At 35.3% G+C, this 18,161-nt stretch overlaps 1 protein-coding gene across 4 annotated transcripts in view; it reads right to left on the bottom strand.

Annotated features, from left to right (window-relative positions):
• Positions 1-18,161, bottom strand: part of LOC119631878 (spectrin beta chain, non-erythrocytic 5) — a 63,038-nt gene that overhangs the window by 11,519 nt on the left and 33,358 nt on the right. For all 4 annotated transcript variants that reach the window (XM_038024421.1, XM_038024422.1, XM_038024423.1 and 1 more), the window contains 9 exons: positions 13,051-13,229; positions 12,792-12,959; positions 6,478-6,594; positions 6,141-6,403; positions 5,891-6,020; positions 4,040-4,227; positions 969-3,945; positions 760-899; positions 1-698 (listed from right to left, as the gene is read on the bottom strand). The exon at positions 1-698 is cut by the window's left edge and continues 6,731 nt beyond it. In XM_038024421.1, the coding sequence (XP_037880349.1) occupies positions 1-698; positions 760-899; positions 969-3,945; positions 4,040-4,227; positions 5,891-6,020; positions 6,141-6,403; positions 6,478-6,594; positions 12,792-12,959; positions 13,051-13,170 (4,801 nt within the window). In that variant the 5' untranslated portion in view covers positions 13,171-13,229. Of the gene's footprint in view, positions 699-759; positions 900-968; positions 3,946-4,039; positions 4,228-5,890; positions 6,021-6,140; positions 6,404-6,477; positions 6,595-12,791; positions 12,960-13,050; positions 13,230-18,161 lie in introns of those variants that run through there.

Here is an 18,161-nt window from a genome sequence, read left to right as displayed (position 1 = left end):
GTCTCTTAATCATAGGGTCTCGTAGAAGCTTAAATTTAGTTTGAATTTCCATGGATTCATTTTTGATGTTGGTGGCATTAAAATGACCTTCGTGGGCCATTTCTTCGCCAGAATTGACTAATTCGTCGACTTTTTGCTCCCAGATAATAATTTCTGACTCTAACAACTGTTGTTTGTTGATTAGATCTTTGCAACTGCGCAAATCGTTGCCAACATCTTTACTTCTTAAAGCAGCGTCGAGTTCATCGACTTTCTTTTTAGCATCTTCTATGGCCCTGTTATGTTCACGTTGCAAGGCAGCTTGTTCCAATTTCCGTCCTTTGTCCTCAGATAGAACCAGAAGATCTTTCCATTTCTTATTTAAACTGACTACATGTTTTTCGACTTCGGGTACACGATTTTTGGCAGCAATTAACTGTTCACTATCCTTATTTACATTACGCAATTGACCTTCGTTTGCTCTTAGTTCACGTTCAAAGGCTTGATGTTTTTGCAGTTTTCGCGGCAGATTAATAAGATCGCGATAGTTTTCGTCTCCGGCAATTTTTGTCTTATCTTTAAGCCAAGCGTGCAAGTCATCAGCTTCAGCAGCAAATTTATGAAAGTCCTTTGAGGCTTGCAATGAACGTTTGCGTTCAAAGGCACGATCTTTGACAGCTTTGCGTTTAGCCAGAACTTGGTTGCGTCTGTCATTAATGCTATACGCCATAAAGAAAATTAAAGAATGGGAAATATTTGAGTACTTCACAAAATGCTTACTATTTAGCATCGTAATGATCGTTGGATATTAGTTTTTCGGCATTATCGGAGAAGTTTTTCAAAATTTTATCTTGGGCCATTAAACTCTTCTCAAAATCTAGATGACGTTTTAAAATGGCTTCAACTTCATCCAAAGAATTCTACGATAGGAAAGAATCTTCAAGTTATTAGCGAAAGCGAAAAAATTGATATCTAGCAATTATACTTACGCCTAAATTGTTATATTCAAGAAAAGCTTCATGGCTCTTAGAGGTGGCGTCAATCTTATCAGCTTCCCGATTGAAAATTTGCAATTCGACACCTTGTTGCAACCATTTCTGTTTCTCTCCCCAACCTCTATGAATGGCATCCTGTTCAGCTTTAAGCCGTTCTATAATTTTAATGATGTCGACCATATTCGGTTTACCATCCGATAGTTGTTGTCCTAAATTTATGACTTCGGCAAATTCATTGACGTGAGCTTTAATGTCGTCGCCAAGATCGTTATGTTGTTTAAGTAATTTATTAGCAGTTTCTACATCCCGGGTGGGCTCATCTGAGTTCAGTTGATCCTTTACAGAGTCAATCCAAGCGAACAAAGTTTTGGCGCTATTGTTAAAAATTTGTTGACCAACCGCATTTTCAATACGAGATCTCAATTCATTGCTTTTGTTATGAACTTGATGCCACATATCTTGCACATCTTGCTGACGAATATTGACGTTATCACGTTCGGCAGGGTAAGCATTTTTAACAGAATTACCTAAATAATGAACACGGCTAACTTTTTCCCCTATGGGTGCCAGTTCACGTTTCATATTTTGATGTCGACGTTGTAAAGCCTGTACGGTCTTTAAATCGGGACTTATAACGGCAGTATCGAGTTGCATCATTTTTTCGCTCATCCATACTTTGGCTTCATCGCAAGTGCGATTAAATAGCTCCACGCTAGAAGCTCCTTCTAAGCTCTTCTCCTTTTGAGCTTTGGCATTATTTATTCTTTGCCAGATTTGGTGGATTTGTCGTTGACGAGCTATAACTTTATCGAGCTGAGAATGTCCTTGACGTCTAAATGTGTCGACAGCCCTATCAATTTCTTCTACACGTTTGGACGCAGCCGATAGGTCTGTCAAAAATTGTTCAAATTTACGCTTCGCATTTTCGACACCTCCGCCTTCATCAGATTTAATTATGCGTTCCTTCTCTCTCATCCATTTCTCGAAGTCATCACATTCTCGATAAAAGCCGAACAAATGTATAGAATCTTCTAAGAGGGCGTGACGTTTCTGAGCCATGTCTTGCAACTCATCATATGTGGCGTTAACTCGTTTTTGACGTTTCTCAACACTGTCTCCATTTTCGTTGGCATTATTGACCGACGTTCGACGTTTTACTAAAGGTTTGGGGACGGCGGTCACGTGTTTTATACGTTTAACTGGTATTACTTGACGCACGAGAATAGTTTTCTTAACTTTTTGTATAACCTTTACTTTTTCTGCTTTTGGTACGATACATGTCACTGGACGCGGCTCTATTTCTCGTATGTAATTAGCGGGCACAAATCCTTCGTGGCCATTTTCTTTGCGGACGCACCACCAATCATCGTTTGTTTTTGATTTTAATAGCATAACTTCGCCTTTGTCCATTTTCATGCCTTGGCCTTCAAATGGGAACATAGCTCGAACATGCGGCAACAATTTAGTTTCGGTTACCTTGCGATGTTCCAATTTTTCTACCCATTCATCTTCCCATACCTCCTTCGGCACTAAGCGGGTTTCATTGACCCACTCTTCGGTTTGTTCGATTTCTGGCATCTCCGGTTCGTTAGATGATAGCTCTAAAGTGCAGATGCCAGCTTTGATAAGCTTATCGGCCTGTTGGTTCAAATTTAGAATATCACCAGAGTAAGCATTAAGTTCTCCTTGCAAATCACGATGCCTTTGTAGTAGAGCTTGCGCTGAAGGCTCATCATTGCCATAATCTTTGGAATTAACTAAAGCCATTTTCTCATTCAGCCACGACTCGGCTTCGTTAGCGTCAGTGTAAAATTGATAGGCTTCGGCTGCATCTTCTAGTTGTTGGCGACGCATATCAATCAACACTTCCAGAGCCTTCCAATGCTCCTCTAAAGAATCTATACGACTTTTGATTTCTAAGCATCTGGGATGTTTCTCGGCTATTAATCGTTTACCCGCATCTGACATTTGTGTGGATTTCGGCTTGCGCACTTTGATTTCATCTTCCAGTGCCTTATGTTTTTGCTGTAAAGATAGTACTGCACGTAGATCTTTAGCGATAATGCCCGTCTTACAAATGCGCTGCTTGTCAACCAGCCAACCTTCTTCATTCTCATAGTCCTCCATAAAATGATGGAAATTACGTGCTTCCTCAAGGCAGGCACGTCGTTTGGCACATAATTGTAGCAAAACGGCATAGCATTCCTCCAGTTCTCCCAATTTCTTTGTCAGCAAAGCTGCATCTTTCTGATCAGAACTTTTAAAAGGTTGAGCTTGCCGCGTGAATCTTTTAATAGTCTCTCCATAAGTATTTACTTGCAATTCTTGCAATGAATGCGCTTGTAGCAATTCCTCGACCCCTAACAGGTGGGGTCCTACATCCTCAGACTTAAACTGTACTTGCAATTCTTTAATGGACTCTGTAGTGCTAGTTATTTCACGTAACAAGTTCATTAAAGTGCTCATTTGTAACAAATTCAAACGCTGAGTGTCCAATAGTTCCAAAAGCTTTCTCCATTTGTCCATAACTTCAGCTTCACGGTTTTGCACTCTCTCCTTACCATGATAGTTCTCCCGTGCTAGTTCGTTGGCCATAGCAGTCAAATCATTAAAACGTTCAACCCTGGCCAAAATGTCAGCCGAAATGGCTTCGTGCTTTTTCAGCGTTGCATCCACTTGTCTTAGATAGCGTGGATCCGATAAGACTTGAATCATTTCTTTGAGATAGCCTTCACGTAATACCGACTTCTTTTCAAATTTATAATTCAATTGCTCAAGTTTCTCTTGCCGCAAAAGCTCCTCTCGCAAGGCCACTTCACGGTGATGCTCAGCATACTCTAAAATTTGCCACGCTTTTTCAATGTCATTGACTAATTGGCCATCTTGGGGATTATAAGGTGGTTGATTCAAGGATTTTAAGAGAGTATTAATGGTGAAATATAAGGCTTCAATTTCGCTTCGTTCCTTGTACCTAACATGAAGAAGCAGCGAAGAGATGTGCAATAAGAAGGTGCCAACGTCAAAGAGAAGCATATTTATAATTTTCGTGGATATGTTTTACTTACTTTGGCGGCTTCTCTATGGTACGATATTCCTTGAAAGCTAATAGTTCTCTTTGTATGCCCTCTAAGGAATTAGGAAAATCATGCTTTTGCAATTCCAAAGTCTTCTGTCTAATCCAGCTCAACAAGTTAGTAGTTAATCTTTCATAATAAACCTTTTTACGATCGGCATCCATAAGCTGACCCACAATCTAAATGAGTTTTATTAAAAAAAAATTCAATCTGTAATGTGCGAGGTGCCACCATTGATTTTCTATAACACTGACACTGATTGATTTAGTTCAAAATTTTTATTCATAAGTTTTTAAATCATGGATTTGAAATTTATATAAATATTTCATGAATGTATTCTATATAGCCGATTATAAATGTATAGTTCACTTAACTTTTTTCAAAGAAAACTTATAAAAACTTTCTATATAAAAGCCTGTAATCATCTATCACAAGTCGTGACTATGGTATTTATAAATAATCTCCAAATTTCCTAACGACTGAAAAATATTTCGGATGAGGCCGAATCCTAAACAGGGCTCCTCTTTTGCACATAGTAATCTTCGACAAATTATCATCCTACCCTGCCTTTACTAAGTTACGGAGAGAAAACTTTGTTCATTCTTAAATAACTGCAATGTCCTGCACGATGCCCATTTCGGCTTTCGGTCTGGACATTGCACCACGAAACTTTTAATCTCCGCCACGGAGTCCGTAAGGGATAACATCAATGTTGGTATGAGCTGTGTTCTTGTAGCTCTGGGTCTAACAAAGCATCCCCCATTCACTAAGCTTATCACAAACTCTACTTCAGCCCCACATTGATAATGGCTCTGCCAAACTTTGTCCTACGTGCCGAAAACTGTACAATCTAAACCTATGCCTGCCTCTACAGGTTAAATATACTATTCCCTATTCGGTCCTTTGTGAACGATTCTGAATCGATCGGTATAACAAAAAAGGGGGTCCATATTGTTGGTCCTCCGTACATTCAAAAAAACTTAATATACTCCTGTACCTGAGTGAAATCCATCAATACTACTTGGATTTAGTTAGCTTTAGTTATTTATAGATGAACCTTTGAAAGTGTGAAGACTGAATGAACCAATTGAAGAATTATGGTGATTCGTTCATAAACTTGGAAGCAATGATTTAAAATTGAAAAAATGCAGGAAAACTCTTCAGGGTGTCAATATGAAATTTGGTTGACAAAACTTTTTAACGACGTTTGCTTCAAATTAAACGTCTTATGAAATAGTGGGTAATGGGTTGTTTTGACATTCCTCCATATCTTATATACCGTTATTTATTAGATAATTTAGTTTTTAGCTCGAGGTTGAAAAAGTTTGAATTCATTTGTTTTCATAAGAATTGAATGTGTTTCGCCGATTGATTCGGTTTTTAAGTATTCAATGGGAATACCCAAACGAGAAGCACCCAAAATATGTAAGGTCATATACCCATGCATACATTTACTTGGGAGATAATGATAAAAACATGCGGTCAGAAAGTAAGGCCAGAAAACTAAGTAAGACTGCAATCTTCCCAATTTAGTGATTATGAAACGCATAAAATGCATACTGGGTTACTACATTCCCCATAAGTCTCCTTGGTCGTACATGGTTGAATGGGTATCAGAGATTCGGTTCAAATTAAATGTAATTATTCTTTTGCTTTTTGTTTTTACTTTTATTGCTATTGTTGTATTGAGAATTGCTTTGTTATAAATAAATGGAGCATAACATTTAAAGCAGCAATTGTTTGAGAATCTGTCTATCTCCTTATGCGCCGTAAAAAGATTAAATGTTTTTATATGAAATTTGTTGTTCTCTTCTACTTTGTGTTTACGTAAGCTCTACTTACATTGGCGATACGTTTTCCACTCTTCTGCTCGTTTTTCATGCGTGCAAAGGTGTGATAATACGAGGCCACATAAGTCAGAATCGATTTTTCATCGGGACGTGACGAGTCTACGTCTTCGGCATCTAATAAACTGTAAAAGATAAAAAAAAAAATATACATATAGAAGAAATGTAATGTACGTTCTAAGCTTGCTTATCGCCAGTAACAATAAATGAGTAATTAAGTTACAGTTGCTCTCTTCGAAACTCACCTAGGTATACCCAATTGAGTGGCTGCCATATTAAACGCATGATTCAAGTTATCGATATTCGTGTTCTTTGAATTGACGATTGTGCTGTATTCAAACAGATCGGGTCGATGGGAATGAATAAGGGCATTGAAGCCCAAGCCGGAACGCCATGATGATGTAAAATCCTGTATATTAACACCGGGATAACCGTGTGTTTTGCGTTGACACCACAATAATAAAGCATCTTTGGCCGAACGCTTCTCCGATGATTCATTTTCTTCGTCCTATTAATAATTTATAATAAATTGAAATAGTTTATGCACCGATTTCTGGACTATAGCAAAGGCCCGGCACATACCACATCAATTTCAATTTCTTGTATTTGAAAGCGTAAAATGATTGTCCAGATAAGGCCTAAAATTAATCGGGGATTACCATCGACAATATCTTCGGCTCCAATGGATTCCAAACGAACCTGAAAATGAACATTTCGAAGCATTCAAACGCCTAGTTAATAATGGGCACAAAAATTGAGCCTCTATCTTATTGGAAAAATAACCAGTAGTCATAATACAAAAATTTTGTTCTTTAACTAATGTGAGATGTAGTGGCCGACATGAACCAGAGCCAATCTGAAAACATTACGGGAGCGTGTCACTGTGACTCATGCTCTCTCTAAAGAAGTGCTAAGATAAGGTTTTCTTGTTTTACTACGGTATACGTATTTAGGAAGGGGGCGCAAGCTCAGTAAAATTTCCAGAAAATGCAATTTACTTAAGATCTCAATGTATTACATCCGATTATTTAAACCGAATAATAAAGAAAGTTTGTGACCTGTTCAAAATGTCTCTCTTCCTTGGACAAAATATTTTTCTATTTTTCTTTTAAACCGTTAGAGCGACTGTTGACATAATCGTTTCTCTATAAATCTGCTCAAGTAATTATTAAAATTTTTTTATCTCTCATCCTTTATTACGAGATGAGTTTAAAAAAAAAAAATTTGTGCTCATCACATAGGATTTTCATTGCTAAGCGTACAGGCCAACCATTTCGCGTGTGCTTTGACATGAAAAATCCAAATATAAATGCATGCTTGATGCAATAGACAGCAGCTACCTCGCTTACCGCCATAATAAGCAGACATATTTAACTGTTCGTGGAAAAACTACAAACTCGTATGTTTGCATTCACAGATATATGATGAATACTGATAATACAATATAGTAAGTGAACTACACATATTTTTATTTTATGTAAATTTTTTTAAATTTTTCTTTATCCTGAGCAATAAGTGCGTTAATTGCGTTTCAAAAAGCTCGGTATACCGTTTATCATTCAAAACGGGGATGTGCACAACCCACAAGTAATTTTCTTTTATTTATGTCACTTTAATCTGTTTACTTTGGTTTATGGTTAGGAACATTTTAGCTACGTCTTAGCTAGTTTTAGCTCAATTTTATTATCAACCCATTATTGAAATGCTTACTGGGGCAATTACAGCCGTTCTAGCAAACTTTAAAATCCTTTTATTTCCTACATTTTTTTATTATTGCTTTATTTATTTACTTTTTTATGCCTTATGCAAGCTGACCACACATTGAGGTTATTAGGTATACTTGTTTTTTTGATTGACAAACATATTGCTGTTTAATCGAGGAGAATTAAATCGGCAGACGTAGAGTAGAAGAGGTCGAACACTCGTAGAAAATAGAATATAGTAAAAAGTTATTATTACAAAAATTGTGTTTATAAGAGCAGAGCGCAAATTACTTTGCCTGCTCGTTTCATACTCATCATTTCCGATAATCGTAGTTCAGTGGATGAGTATATATCCCTCGCAACGTATTATGTCTGCAATAATAAGTTTCGAAGGTTTCGATCGGCCCATATGTTATTTTATAAAAAATATAGAAAACCGACTCAAAAAATTTTAAGGAGATCAAAACTCATTCCAATGAATCAATGCGTTTTTCAATTTCTCTTTCACTTCTAGTGTTAACAGATAAAATGTCAAGGATGCCCGACAATCTTGCGAATATTTGCATAGATTTTGTCTACTACTCGCACATTATTTTCTTAAATCAATATTTATTTGAAGACTTGTTGATCAATACCATGAAATTTCACTTTCACCATGTCCCGTGATTTTTTTTTTTTGCACAAAAAGAAAACAAATCAAAAAAGAAATTGAATTACAAGCGTTTCGAACAGTTTTAAAAGCACACCTTATTGACAAATTCATTTGAAACTTTGGCGCTATTCGTTCGGATTATAATTTCAATGCAACTCTTTAATGCAACGCATCGTTTTATTACATCATCTTATCAAGTGTTTTCAACAATTGTGCAGCTTAAATGATACTCGCTTAAATCTTATTGGCACGGAATTATAGAAAATTATCGTTGACTGGTCGATATCTGAAGATAAGGGATGACATGAAATTTTCGTAAAATTCATAAAAGTTCGAATCCTCTTAATGTCCTAAATATGCACAGTTAGATAAATTGCATTATAAAATAAGTCCCTATACCATACATATAATGAATAATTAAAGTTTCAATATATTAGAGTGCATTGGAAGAAGAAGCAAGTGTGCGCATACGATTCGTCTTTCATTACGGCGACCATTATATGTGTGTATATACTGGGCTATATAAAAGTCAGATTAATACTGCACGGATAGACAAAGCAACCGAATACCAAAAAGCAAACGGCATTCTACATCTTTTCTTCTTTTTCGTACTGCTTTTGCTTCAATCATAATATTCACCACATCATAAATACACACAACATGCATTACTATCGCTTTAAAACTTTCACTTTTTCGCATGCATGGTATCGCAGAAAAATCATCGTGTACGCAGATGCATACCTCTTCGCTAACAACAGAGGAAAATTTAAAGAATTAAGAGAATAATATATAATAAAGACTTTGTACTAAAGATAGACATGTGCATGGTTAGCTGCATATGCGTAGTACATTTACGTCTGTCTATCAATTATTTCTGTAAATACTCGCTAGCTAGCGTTCTATGAGGGTTATAAGCAAGTACATACGTAATTAGACATGAAATCTTATAGATATTATTGTTCTATCCGTGATTCACTAGTTAACTAGTTCCGTTCGCAATTTCCTGACTTGTCTAAATTAGTCGGCGCACCATAGCCAAGTAGCTAGTATAATAAAATTCGAAATGAATTTTTCTTTCGATTACCATCTCGTTTTTTTTTTTGTTTTTGTTTTAATAGTAATACGAGACGAGATTGATTTTAACTTCTTGATTCTTTTCACTTTTCTGAGTTTTGAAGACCAATTAGACCGGTACAATTTAAAAAACCCATGAATATTATACGAAAAAGCATATCCCTTAGATATTTCATTATGTATTTAACGACCACTTTCGTTTATCTCGGTATGAGTTCTAAAGGATCATTTATGAACACCGTCTATGACAACAACCTGCCAAAATACTTCACTAAAAGGTTATGCAATTACAACTCTGGCTTGGACAAAATATGTCTCGACTCTATCTACTTCTCAGCTTATTGTCAATTTCATATTCCCTCTACAAGCAGCAGTTACGCTACACTTGCCTGAGAAATAAACATTATGAAACGTAATGCTTAAGAATTAATTAAGTATCAGCAAAATATAAAGCGAAATATTCGTAGATATGATATTTTGCTGAATTTCACTTTTCATTTCCTTACAGCTACATATATCTGCAAGCTACTTAATCGTACAAATATTTGCACAATTCTAATAAATGAGACAGAATAACTCAAGCAGCAAGTAAAGCTTGAATGTCTGTTAAACATCGAGATCTCATTTTAGGAGGCTACCTCTACTAAGTGCTATATTCGTATGCCGGACTTATTGCACCAGCGTCTCTCAACGCGACTTTTTCTACTTTTTACGAAGTTATGTTAACAGCGAACGATTGTAGTCAGGGAAACAGCGTGCTTCACGCCACGAATTAGATATACTGTCTGCACTGAGACGCGATCAGCCGAGATAGCTAAAGAAGTTGCCATGACCAAACAAAGTGTACGTTGGAAAAAGATTTATTTGTTTGTATTTGTTTCGAATCGTTGGAAACAAGTTGTTTTTCTTCTTCGGCCTACCTGCTTTCTAACGGTCTTTACACTCTTCACTCCACTAAATATCTAAGTCTTGTTCTTAAATTCAATTGTGTGGACATGGCGGCGATCCCTTTTGAACTTGTGTTAGGACGTGTGCGTTCATGGCAATTTTATATTGCCCGGTACTTTTGGTAGCTTTAAACTTGGTAAAATTCTATAAATGAGGTTCCTTAGAAACGGATCTATAATTCTTTTATATCTTTTTTGCATGATATGGGGAAACTTTAGTTTCTTAGTGACCGCAAAGCATTCTACTCAGTCGAGTCCATGAGTTTTCTTTTCATGATGACTAACTAACACAATGGCGGACTATTTAAATATTTAACAGAGTGTTTAAGTACATCGGGCATTTATTTTTTCAAGGCATCGAAATCAAAATGATTTTAACAATTCCATTTGCTATTTTCTCGACTTAGGGACTTTATCTTTTCTTTTTTTTTTTTTTTTCTAGAACATTGCATATTACAATGGTGTTCTAGTATCACTCCTTTGACAGGAGAACAAATAATTATGACAACGCACATGTGCTCTAGATTTTTCAGAGAACCAATTCTTTTTTTGTTTGTTGATTTAAACGATGTGTAAAGGTAAACGCGTGCGTCGCAAAATTCGATATGGTCCAATTATTTGATTTCTGGAAAATAATTCTTATTGTTATATATGCTATTGCATACTTTTACCGGTACTTGAAACTTTAGACGCGTTTTTCTCGAAGAACGATTTGTTAAAACGATCTTGAACAATTTTCACGATTTTCATTCTTTTCACTTCAATTTTGTATAATATCTTTAAAATAATATTCTAAAGTACAGTATGCTCGATTTTATAGTCGATTTTACTTGATTTATTTATCATTATTAATTTCTATTAAAAAATAATAGCCTTGTTTTGGACGAGAATTGAGCTGATTCGTTCAAATACTCGCTAATGGCACAAAAGTTGATATCTTTATAATCCCTACGTATTGCAGTAACTGTAGATCATGTGCGTCAGGTGTTATAACCTTGATCATCATTCGCTAACGTCTATCAAAGATGAATCAAGTAACATTTGTTCAAAATGTGTGAATTAGCCGTAGTTTCCAAGTCCCCAAGCATATCTAATGCCTCCCAGTAGTGATTTCGGTGTTTTGATATTTTTTGGTATTTTTCAAAATTTTTTTTTTCCCGGCTATGTTACCTTTGCCGTTTCTTTCATCCTAAAAAAAAAAGAAAAAGGTTCGAAAATTTGCTTCTTTTACGTCTTTGTAATCACCCCGTCTGGCAACTACCACGAACTATCATCAATTCCTTTAGACAAATCTCACCGGAATGTTAATTTACTGTTTTTTTATTGCCGAGATCACGGGTTTTTGCGCTTTTTTCTAAAGCCCAATTTGATCTATGTGATCATATTTCAGGTTGTCCTCTGACTTGCCCATAAGCTATTGCTGTCCTCACGCCACCTTGTCCTTGTTGCATCTTGCTACTCCACAACATCTCACGTATACGCCGGCATCGTTTGAGTTAATTCGTCTCTCTCTCTCTCTCTCTCTCTCTCTCTCTCTCTCTCTCTCCAACGTAAGCCTCTAAAATATTTTTCAACTTTTCCGGTTTTTTGTATAAATTTGTTAGTTACTTTTGTTCATTGGAGGAAACGTAATGCGTGCACCCTTTTGACCTATATATACGTACATGCAAACGCAAGAAGGGAAGGAAAACCTGCAGTGGACCTAGTAGTTTGTAATGTTAACACTTTGCATCGTAGACAGAGCAGAAATGAAAAAGTCGTGGACTTTATTACATTGACTTTTGTTTCTTCATTGAAAACTTGAACATGCTTAGCTGCTTAAAATATTTTTCAATAACTTGATATACACATGAACGTGTGCTTGACTAAGTCGGTCATATATATACAGTGTGTGCATGTCTCATATTGCGCTTCTTTTACTGGTAGTCTGATTGCTTAAATTCCAACATTCCAATAAGCTAAGAGTAGCGAAAATGGATATCTGTGCAGTTCATTCAATTACATCCATGCGCCGATTGGACTTGGCATGAATTAAGTAGTAAACATTGACGAGGAGCCTAGAAAGCTACAGCTGATAATCCGTTGAAAACTTTCTCATTTTAAAATAAGGCAACGACTGGCGGGCAAAAACAAATTCGTTTGAAAGCGAACACAACTTTTTCCCTGGGTTTCTTGCCCTATTTGAAGACCATTGATGACGGCATTATATTTTTAATAGCAAAAAATAATAAAAAAATGCAACGGGCAAAACAATAGCACAATTTCACAAAAAATTTAACGAGTATATATGTGTGAACGGATGCATGTGTATATGAGAGCAAACACTCATTGCTGAAATTCGATATATGTAACCATGACTAGACTTACACATCAAAGCGCGCGTGTGAATGTATTTGTGATTTGGTGATTATGTACACATTTGTACTTCTGGTTTTCATCGAGCAAGTGTTGCAAAACCACTCGCAAATATGTATATATATATATATATATAATTATGTTTATATATACGCGTATACCTACCTTTGTATGCAAGAATGCCAGACTCTTGTTGACATTTTCAATTTTATGTACGCGCATGCGTCCATTATTTGGCTTTCCCAGTTTTTCTGATGATATAATCTCCAGCAATTTTAGCAATTTGATACCATCAGCTAGATCCGTGAAAAGGTCTTCGACCTCCATCTTTGCCTTCAATTTTACAGAAGAAAACGACAATGAATGCCATAATTTTTTTTTATATTTTTTTTTTTAAACTTTTTACTTAATGGAACTTTCTTACTTTGACCAAAAACGAATTCATCCATTTCGTAAAGGTTTTCTTTTGTATGTGCAAACGTTCCTCTTGTAAGGTTTTGATTCGCTCATTTTCAAATTTCATAATGCCATCACGTTGTGTCATGTTGGCTGAGTTACGATTTTGTGATTGCAATGAATAACCGCCCGGTTCATATTGTGATGCTGGAAAAGCAAAAAGGGAATGGTAAGAAAACAAATTAAAACAATGTGTCAATAGATGAGGAATACATTATCCATAGCCCAAAGATGAATCTGCAACATCCATCATTTCTCAAGCGTCCCCCACGTTCAATAATAAAATCGACCTATTGCCTATTTCTTTTTATAAGACAACAAAGACGCAAAATTCACCTACGGTAATTGTATGCCGTATGAGGGATGTATGCGCATAAAGACAATGAACTAAGAAATGAATGTAAATTCAGAGCTAAAGTCATTTCATAAGTCATTCATATAAAACAAGACAAAATTTAATATTTTAATAGCGTCATCAAATATGGTTACCGTAGCTTATCGCGCATTTTAGCGAGACTCCTCGCACTATAATGAAACTTCATCTGTATTTGTTCAGACTTAAAATATGATGATCTGTCAGTGTGACTTGTTATTGTAGCACTTTACTATCTCTAAATTTAAGCATTCAATTAAGAGAGAAATGCGCGAATTTCAAAAGACGCTACTCTCACTGGTAGTACATTTGATAAATTTAATCACGTCTCGGCCTTTGTCGAACTTTGTGGGCCAGTAATCAAGTCGATTGAAATAGTAAACTTTTATTCACTATCGCTCAGGTCCTCCCTCTTGTTAAGAAAAATTTCGTAGCTCTCATCGTTCAAATTTAATTCTATGATCTATTTATTAAATACCATCGAGCATATATATCAATTACATATATATATATATATATATATATATATTTACGGGATTCCAAAGCGTTGTAGTTATTTGACAAGCTTACGTAATGGAGGCCCCTGCTCTGACGGGTATTATAACTTAATGACATGAGGTAATTTTCTATTTATAGGGACAAAAGTTTAAACACATGTATGAGAATAAATTATCTAAGTGAGCAACAATAAACAAGCATTAGTTAAGCCGCTAACTCAAACACGCAAACGATTTTTTGTTTCATACCATAACTGAACGTTGGTCTCGTTATTTGAAAAGACGCTAAAAACACGCTTTAAAGAATTCTGTATAAGAGCTTTTATAAAACCCAAGTGCTTTTAAATTTGATCTCCGAAACGTTCAGATGAAAGCCTTCAGTTAATAGAACACGCCGCGCGGTTTTGAAAAAGTGAGTACACATGAGAAGCAATCGTCATCTTCACTTTCGACCAGGCATGAGGAAATAGATGTAACATTCACAGACATGTTTGTATCATTGACTTCTTGTCAGCTTTTTCATTGGCTTCAATGATCCACATTTCACCATGAGAGTGAATGATACAAACATACATGTGTACGATGAAATTTTAAAATATACTTGAAATAAAAATATAGTCGTAGAATCCTGTTGAAGATATTCCAAGTGCACCGAATAAGTTGAGTAGCATTATTTGCAAAAAGTATTCAAAGATGGAAAAATTCATGAAACCATTAAATCACTACTAGCAAGATCTTGGCGTTGCAGATGAGAAATAAAAGAAGAATTTCTTAACATAAAACTAAAATTCGGGACTCGAGATTCGAATTCGTGTTTCCTTTACCGCACTGTATAGGGCTTTTCTTAAATTTTCATAAAACTGGATTGAAATTTTAACCGTAGCTTTAAAATAAAATTTTTTACCAATCATTGGACGTTACAAATTTTACGGATCTATGACCGATTGTTGAATGGCGTTTCCACAAAAAACATTCGAATTGATCCAATTTTTTAAAAGCAATTTTCAAAACTATTACTAAAATCCATATTTCAAAATTTTGTTTTTTTTTTTTTTTTTTGAGTAATTTTTCAGAAAATTTTTATTAATTGCGCTAGGTACGAAATTGTGCTTCCAAACGTGCTTGCTAAGAGAGGCCAAAAGAAAAAAAAAATTGTTTCGCGAACTTGTCTATTATGCACTTTGCCTTGAAGAAATCTAAAAGAAATCGTCAAAAATTTACACAAATGACTTAAGTGGATCGTGGCCGATAACGGGCCTCAGAAAGATCAATGCATTTCCTTCATTACGTCGTTTCATTTGATAATATGGCAAAATTACATCGTTTGCATACATATATAGCATCGAAACTTATAAATATTGTAAGTAAAAATGTAGATAAATAAAGAAGAAGAAATCTTTAGTAGTAAGTTATATGGAGTTATCAAATTTTTGAGGTCGATAGGTATTGAAAAGAAGAAATTTCGCAAAGGAACTTGTTGTTCCAGATAAAATTCCACATGCAGAGATCGTATTCACGATTTTAATAATGCGAATGGTATAAGTAAATGAATTCGTCTTCGAGCTGTACTTTGGATCAGAATAATTGGAAAAACAACTGTAGGCTGTTTACTTCATTCAACAGTTACTATAATATATTGTAAGCAAAAACATCCAAATTATTATTATTGTTAATATTATGGAGGACTCTAGCTTCGATCAATAATTGCTTCTCGCTTCATATTTGACGTCTCTGCCAATTTTTCAGAAAATCAAATTTTTTTATTGGCTGCATGCGAATGAAATATGTGGAAAAAAGTTCACACTATCAGGAAAAAATTTTTTTAGTGAAATTTCGAGCTACAAAAATGGTATCAGTGCCATATGAATCCCTGATGGAAAGCTATAAGCAAATGCGTTACTTCACGGTTTCAAACTGCTTTGAAGCATGAACAGACTTTTTTAGGAAGGATGGATGTTCACTAAAAATGCTTTAGCCGAACTTCACCGAGGCAAATGACGAGGTGTTATGAGGCTTGGAGCGATTCGAGAACTTTCAATGTTTCTGTGATGAAATTAAACGTTTGGGATGAAGTCTTGGAAGCTGATTATGAATTCGGCTATATATATAATTACATACTTCTTTCCGTTTTGGCTGTCTTTGCGCAGCACGTTAAGTGTGAAACGGCAAAACAGGCGCTGTCGAGCAAAAAATCATGGAGGAGAAAGGATGAGTCGGAAGATTAGAACGTGAACGATATTGGGATCGCAAACTAAGGCAGAAAATAATAATAAATTTATTATCATAAAAACATTAGCTGTACGTTTATAGACTAAATGATGGTTTTTTAGTTTCACATGCGCATCAGTTACACTGCATTCCGCAGAGACTCTTGTATTGAACATACCACATGATAAAAACCGTTGTGTCATCATTTTTTAATATTTTTCAATTTTTTCATTTCTTTTAACACTTAAATAAATGAGTCTTCAAGTATTGTTATCCTGTCAATATGTGTACCCACAAAAATTTCTCGAAAACTTTTATTTTCGTATCTTCTGTTGCTATATGATCTCAAGTTGACCATGTACCTGAAAGTATCTCCTTTTTAATGTACATATTTCGCGCCATTAAAAAAATACAATGCATTAAAAATTCATAAGAATAGAATTTTAAAAGTAAAAATTCATAAAAAATAAACGCTTTTTCAAAATTGCAGCGTGTATGGCAGCACTAGATAGATAAATAGCAACGAAGAAGTGCTCATAAGCCGGCAAATGTAGCATTTGCAGCGAATATTCTAAATTATGTTCGGATATTTTGACTGGCTATCATCTACCATGGATGGAAGAGTATGATATAAAGTCCTCTTCCTCTTCCTGAAAAAAAGTATAGACCTCTAACATCTCTGTATATCCCCTAAAGAAGGATGGAGGTGGAATCCGCTGATTTTTACATCTACCTCCGAAAGGTGGAGGATATATTCATTTTGTCCTGAAGAAAGCTTGAAAGGTCTTACAAAGTGTACATACTGCGTTCGATTTAGAAATGCTTGGGTTAAACATTCTCCTGTTCACAAGAATTAAGATGTACGCTACAAATATGGCAACGTTGGCTATCGAAAATGGCCCAAAATAAAGCAAAGGACTTGCCTATAATGCAAAATAAGCTGAGATTGAATTTTCCTTACGGAAAAAATTAGAAAAAGTCGGCCATAACTGTTCAATATCGTAAAGTATTGAAATTTTCTTATAACTTTTCTTTTTTTTGTACTTTTGGATACGGACATAAAATGTCCTCCCGCAGCCGAAGGTAATCGTAATTTTTTTATATGTTCGTAGTTAACACACTTGGAAATAGACCTGAAATTCCTTATATACTGCAGACTAAAAAATATCAATTCCTATCGGATTGAAATCGTTCATCCGAATGTCAAAGATCCGTCTCCAAGAGAAAACGAAAACGGTAATCAGTGTATTTTGATGACTTTGGTGTTTTTATTGCAATAATTTTTTAAACCAAGTAAATATCGGGGATTACCAATGGGAATTATCGCTTATACGTGGCCAAATAGTCAACAAAGGCATTTTCTTTTTTATACAAATTAATTCACTCCTTATTTTGATCACTTCAATTTCCACCCCCGCACGATATGTAACTTTATTGTAACAACCCTTTGTCGGATTTAATTTCAATTTTATTCCGAGAATTATTGTATATTTTTAGCGACTCATTCAGGCTTGTGCGACTTTTATATTCACAAATGTCTACGAAAATCTGTTCAATCTATTCATGATAGATGTTAAGTCAAGATTGCCAGACATTGAACGAAGTATTTTTGAAAGCGGATTGCTCGAAGCGCTGCCACAAATAAATTAGTTGTCGTCGAGCATTCAGCTTAGTTGTGTTCGTTAATTAAAGAAACAAATACCTGTGGATTACTTGACATAGCTTCTTTCAATGACCGATACTTTTTCCCTAAAGAGTGCAGCGTAAAATATTTAAGAAGATAGAGTGCGAGAGTATTGTAATAACGAATATTCAATCGCTCTGGAAAAGAGAGCAAACAAAATTAACTTTAAAGATACACCTGCGATATTGACGTTCTTAGGTAAAATATTACGTAATCAACCAAAAACAAATAAATTATATTCGGCTTCTCGGATCGTACCTTTTGATACCACAGGTACATAGATAAATTATTTTTGATTTCTTAGAACAAGCATTCTT

The sequence above is a fragment of the Glossina fuscipes genome, unplaced genomic scaffold (genome assembly GCF_014805625.2).
Source record: "Glossina fuscipes isolate IAEA_lab_2018 unplaced genomic scaffold, Yale_Gfus_2 1, whole genome shotgun sequence".
Lineage (NCBI taxonomy): Eukaryota > Metazoa > Arthropoda > Insecta > Diptera > Glossinidae > Glossina > Glossina fuscipes.
Note: the sequence above shows the minus strand (reverse complement) of the source record. Positions and strands in the feature narration are given on the sequence as shown.